At 48.4% G+C, this 6,000-nt stretch overlaps 2 protein-coding genes across 2 annotated transcripts; both read left to right on the top strand.

Annotated features, from left to right (window-relative positions):
- On the top strand, positions 1-842 carry ENH_00015760 (hypothetical protein, conserved; the record flags this gene model as incomplete). Its single annotated transcript, XM_013579027.1, is given in 5 exon segments — positions 1-21; positions 25-204; positions 312-401; positions 463-553; positions 667-842. Coding segments are annotated over 5 exon segments (558 nt in total).
- Positions 843-1,099: 257 nt separating this feature from the next.
- On the top strand, positions 1,100-1,779 carry ENH_00015750 (hypothetical protein; the record flags this gene model as incomplete). Its single annotated transcript, XM_013579026.1, has 2 exons — positions 1,100-1,246; positions 1,561-1,779. The coding sequence occupies 2 exons, from the start codon at positions 1,100-1,102 to the stop codon at positions 1,777-1,779; spliced, it is 366 nt and encodes a 121-aa protein (XP_013434480.1).
- Between the last annotated feature and the right edge of the window lie 4,221 nt (positions 1,780-6,000).

The following is a 6,000-nucleotide window of genomic DNA, read 5'->3' as shown; positions in this document are numbered from 1 at the left end:
ATGGATTGTGGGTGCTCCGAGTAATCCCTGGATCTGCAGAATCAGCATCGCCAACAAGAGCTTATACGCCAAGAGCTATCACCACAAGCGCAGCAGCAGCAGCTGCTGCACCAAGCTTACGAAAGGCCGGTAACAGAAGTACCATATTTCTACGGAGGTATCCGACAAGATTTGAAGATCGCTAACATTTCTCATGAGGCAAGTGTGGGGAACAGCAAATATTTCATCTTTCTCGTGAAGTGCGGTTATTGGATGTTGCTTACAGTTCAATCTTGAGCCATTGTACTCTTGTGTTTTCGTTTGCTTCTCAGCGTGTTAGGAATCAAGATCCCAGCGTTAATCCTGCCGTACGCCATTACAAGCCTGAGCCGTTTCACTGCGACTGTTGCAATTTATTCGTCGTGCATATCTATTACGCTGAGAAGTGCAGGAGCTCCGTGTTTTGTGTCTTGTTTGCTGTAGCCGCTCTTGCTGCTGTATTGTGAAGGCAGCTCAGCCCACACTGTTCTACAGCGTGGAGATTACCCGCGCATCCCTAAAGAAGTGAGAGATGGTGAGCTTCGTGTCTTAGTTAGGCAAGTACGCGTGCTTCCTGAATGAACTATCGGTGACTGGCATAAAGTCCCGTAGTCAAGATCGTTTGAGAATGTTTCTTTCTGCGAGTAGATACTGCCACTGGAGAGGAAAGCTTTCATGGCGGAGTTTTCCGCTACCTGCTGCCTCCTACACCCGTTGTCTTTGAACCTCCCATTGACGTCAATAAAAGCGGCTGTAAGAAAGCGATAGGAATTATTTTTCTCTACGAAGGAAGAGTTAGCTATAAACTGTTTCGAAATGCTTGATGTCAATTTCGTGGACAACTGGAGATGGCAAGCGGCATCTGCCATTCATTGTCTCGTTAACATATTTGCATATTAGTGTTCGGTCAGATTACACTGAGACCATCCATCGCTGTAGATATCAAAAAAAGTGCCCGCTGAGCAATTGAACCCGATCTCTGAATGCAGGCCTGCACGGTTTTTTACCCGCTGGGAGGACGGATCACTTCACGCTCGATGTCGTCCTGAGGCTGCCAGTACTTACAACGGATGGTTCGAGAATGGTTTCACTTAACGAAGATGGCAAAGCGTATCACCAAAATGTGGAGTCACACCAGCAGGTCTTCTTCGTGTATGATCCTTTAGTCTGTACAAAGGTGAAGGACGAAGATGCCTCCAGCGGTGTCCGAGCATTTGGGTGCACCCGAGTAGGTCTAACCGACCATACGTAATTCTTCCTGACCTGGTGTAGTTCTTCATTTTGGGCCGCGAATGGCTACTGTAGCCCTCTCTATTCGCCTTTATGGTGTGTGTGTTGCTTGCAGCGCAAGACGTTCTGGAACCTACGGGTGGGACAGGACCGGGGCAAATTTTATTCGTTGGCTGCATAGATGAAGCGTTTTTTTCCAGCACTTTAGCTTTGTGGCCTCGTTGTGGCTTAGTAAACTAAGGAATCCCAGTATCTTCACATTTTCTCAACATCTTTTGCCTCTGCCTCTTGTACCGTGTGGTGGTCTATTAGGACAGTCCACACAGATGCGCGCTTTTGCTAGGTGCGCGATATTGGGTAGTACATCGAGAAAAGTGCGACAGAGTTCAACGAGTCGACATAGGAATTGGGACAGCAGCTCCAGTTCGTGCAGTGCGTGGATCAGGGGGCTCTCCAGATTCGCCTGTCGAGCACTTTTTTTCGTTTTTCAGGCGAGATGTCGACCAGACGACACCGGCGAAGTACATCTGAGCACACAGCACCTTATTTGCTCTTTCCAATGAAATTTATCTCCAAATGCATGGCCTTGCATGTCGCGTATATTTGTTGTTGATTTGCACATGGTCATGGGTTTTTGTTGCAGGGAGGCCCCTTTTATTAGGTGAGAAAAATAGGTGAACGTTAGCACTCACGATAGGCGCGATTCTGTGTGTGAAGAACATTTGGGGTGTGCCTTTCTTACGTGGTTTACAGAGTCACTCTGAAGTGTGTGAAGGAGAAAGCACTAATGGGCGAAGCAAAAGATGGTCAGCAACAAGGTTCTGCCATGCGCGTCTTTCCCTTTATAAATGGAGAACCAGAGAAATCTTTGACGGTTCCGCGCATGTCAGACTTTTATAAAATATGCAGCATAAGTAAGTGTGTCTTCACATCTGTATAGCAGGAACAGGAGGTCGTTGCAGGAGCGCTCCTTTGCGCCTATTTAGTTCTTCATGTTGCTAGCCTAGCCCAGCTTTACATCCGGATATAGGATCTAATGGATGTAATTTGTTGGTTAAATGCTCAGGAGGGATGCCTATAACGGCTCGAAAGAGTAGCCAGATTAAGGTAGCTGATGCAGCTATCGAGCTGCTTTATGTGCGAGGTGGGCGTATTCGTTCCCAGGGGTGTGGGTTTCAGGCGTTCTTAGAGGCTACAGTGTGTAATATCACGTTATGGGCCCCCTGGAAAGTGGCGTGACAGCATTATACTGCCTGTCTCTGCTCTTTCCGCAGTGTTTAGCTGCGACTTCGACCCTGGCGAGCTACCTGTACCCCCGGACCCGCGACTACTGCTTCCTGGGCAGCGCTACGCTCAAACAGAGCAACGCGAAGCTCCACAAGTGGATGAGTGGCCACAAAGGGGGCACCAACACTGTGCGGAAACAGATAGGAACATAATGAAACGCTTGCTTATGGATTCAAATCAAAGGAAAGCACATAGGAGTGAGGAAATAATGATCTTGGGGGTCTCCCCAAAAGAGCAGGCACTGAGTTTCCACTCAGGTGCCGATGCACCCAATTCATATGCTGTCTCCACGTTACATGAATCATGTGTAGCTTCTGTGAAATACCCCCCAGCAACAGACTTGGCGGAGCAACAGAAGGAGCAACAGAGTATTTTTGAATGGATACAGTCTGTCCCTCGGGATTCAAGATTCGTTTCTGGACCACACATTCGCCGGCGCTCAGCTCCAGCCGTAAGGGAAGCAGTGAAACAGAATATGCAGTGCCCGCCATTGGAGCAGCAAGATTCTATACGACCGCCAGTACAGCGAGTAATTTTTCCAGCCTGTGCAGAAGGGAGGACTCAGCAGAGTGCTGTAGTGCCGCCCTTCATCATACGCAGGAGAACCAACGTACAACCTACAGTTCCGGAAATGCTTGAGCAGCGAGCGGTGAAGAGGCATCCGCACAAGGCAAAAGGTGCATGGAAACACACAAAATCATGTGCGGGCTTCAACATAAAAAAGGAGCCAAGAACCTAAGTTGGGTGAAGAGCTTGGGCTTCACCATCGTGCAAGCAGAAGACATTTGCTTCTTCGAGGAACAGACACCAGCTTTTGCCGCGCTTTCCGTGGCCTCAACGTGGCTGACAGGTTGGTTTCGGAGGCTTCAGAATTTGAACTATGTGTTAAACGTTCATTGTAAGTGCCCAAATATGTTTGGGAAGTAAACTTGGAGAGCTTCTACTACGCCGCGCCAATGCAGACATAAAAGCCCGATCCAGCAGAGTGCCAGCACGGACAAGAGCGGGTCCTTCTCGGAGCTTCGTCTCAGTCTGATGACCAGCTGCTGAAATAGATTGGTAGATGAGGTACACATGTTGTCATGTAGCAACCTGACAGCACAAACGTACTCGTTACGAAATGCGTATCTCTGCGGAAGACTGGGGTGCTCAACGTCAACGCATATGAGCTACAGCATCAAAGAGTGGTTACTCTTCACTGACTTGGCTGTCGAATGATGCTTGTTGAGCGCAGCAACTTTCTCGGGTGTGAATTTGCGTTTCTTGGTGCGGAGGCAAGCATCTGCGCCGCAGTCGAGCAAAACCTACAAAAAAGCAATCATCATCGTATGGAGAGATTAAACATTCAAGTACTGAGTCTCCGAGCTTGTGTATCATTTAGCCATGTGGTGCGTTCGAATTCTACCGCCCTGTACCAGAGCTTCCGTAGATGGTGCGCGCTGTGAAGAGGCGAAGGGAGTCAATTGTTCAATTTCACTAATTACTGTGAGAGTCCGTCATCCGTTCCCCTTGCTCACTCTGCAGATATCGGAATATCCTCTGGCTGCCGCTAGATGTAGCGCTGTCCATCCTGCTTTGTTACGCACATTGACGAAAGCATGGGCCTTGCTCAGTCCTTCGGATTTATCATCAATTATGGATTTAGCAGAATTATCTTCTATACGCTCAAGAAGCAAAACTATCCGACAGACGGCAGGCGCACGAGAGGGTGTCGTCCCTTGGCATTCGGGACACTTGCACTTGACACATCGTGTGTAGCTCGCTTCGTTGATCATCCCAGGTAAATTTATAGTACAATCAGTGGTTGGAAAAGCGAAGCGGCGGGCATTGTAGACAAGAGCATGAAGCAATGTATCTCCTGTGCTGCTACGTGAATCGAGTGGTGTGCCACTGTCTAACAAGAGCCTGAGCATGCTGTAACTCCCACAGTAGAACGCCGCAGTACACCCACGATCATCGCGCGATTTAAGTAGGCAGCTGCGGCAGATGGGAAATTGAACGTGCAACTCATGGGGTTGATTGGATCCCCCAAGAATCTCAGCTGGAAATTTAATGGATGCTGCTCTTCCCAGACATTTTCGGCAGGAGTGTAGCGACTTCTGTGACTGTTCACTTAACAGAAAACCAGCTAGAGAGATGTCGTTTTCCGCCACTGCGATATGTAGAGGAGTCAAGCCGTTGGGCAGTGGAAACAAGTCTTGAAGCGTATCCCCAAAGCACTGTGTTGCCCCTAGCAGTAAAGCCGTTGCCTGCAGACACGGACGCGCGCCTCACTAGTGGTGTACAGCCCTGTCAATAATGAGTTGAGACTCGGTACAACTTGTCAACCCATATTAACTTGGGTGCTGACTACTCGGGCAAACTCAGGAATTTTTATGAAGGCTACGGCACGCCGCATTGTGTCATATTCTTGATTGCTTGTTCCCCAGCTGTACTGCATTTCTCTGAACAAGTTGATTTCACCATAGCAGGAATGTCCTTCATCATTTTGCAACTGTCAGTTCTGCATCTATGATGGCATGGTGGCAAAGGTTTCCATCATAAATATCCTATATGGAGCAAAAATGCAACGCTGATATCATCGTAGCTTTCATGACAGTTAAGCTGACTGACAAAACAAAACGCATACTCTCAAGCTGCGCTTCTTGATTGCGTGTTCGAGAGGGAAAATGCCAGTCTCAGAAGGCATGTATAAGGAAGCCCCACGAGCCAATAGGAAGCGAACTAAGTCAAAGGCTTCATCCGATCTTTGTTGCAGCAGCTTCCGGGTTGGAAACGCCGAAGCATGTTGCTGAAGCGCTTCTTCGTTTCCCCTTTTCATAAATTCTGCCTCCTTCTCAATCGCAGCTGCAACGGCTACCAAAAGCAAGGGCCTTCTGCGTCCGGCAGGTTCTTCTGTCATTATGTCGGGTGAGATGGATGTACTCCCAAACACGGTTTCAGCAGCCTGCAGGAGCCACTGACTTCCTGAGAGACTTAAGTTGCTGTGGATCTTTCTTGGTCGTTCCGATAATTCATCTCCTCCCTCCAAATCGGATTCGTCAAGCGGTATCGCTTCCTCACTAGTACACGTACGCATCAAAGCTGCTGTGTATGCGCTCGCGTGTTCCTTCTCAGCGTGATTCAGCAATGAGGGTACACCTGGATGCAGAAATAATATACATTGGAAGAATCCGTGAGCCTTGTGGATAAATAGAAGCCTTGATGCAGTGTAGTTCGAGAGGGCATGCTGAAGCCATCACGAATATGCTTTGTCATTCTGACTGATTCAACTTCTGCGATGCTGGAACGTCTACGACATCGCAAATGGTTTTTCCCAAAGTGGACATCACAGCTAAAAAGGTGCAGTGACTCCCCTTTCATGCCTACTGCTTCCCTCTGCCCATGCTACGATAAGCAAATAAGCTCAAAGCGTGGGGCTGCTGCAAATTTTGTTTGGTTCGAGTTTGGAGCTCATTTCAAGAT

The sequence above is a fragment of the Eimeria necatrix genome, genomic scaffold (genome assembly GCF_000499385.1).
Source record: "Eimeria necatrix Houghton genomic scaffold, Enh_scaff14, whole genome shotgun sequence".
Taxonomy (NCBI): Eukaryota; Apicomplexa; class Conoidasida; order Eucoccidiorida; family Eimeriidae; genus Eimeria; species Eimeria necatrix.
The sequence above is the reverse complement of the archived record's forward strand: the minus strand, read 5'-3'. Positions and strand labels throughout refer to the sequence as shown.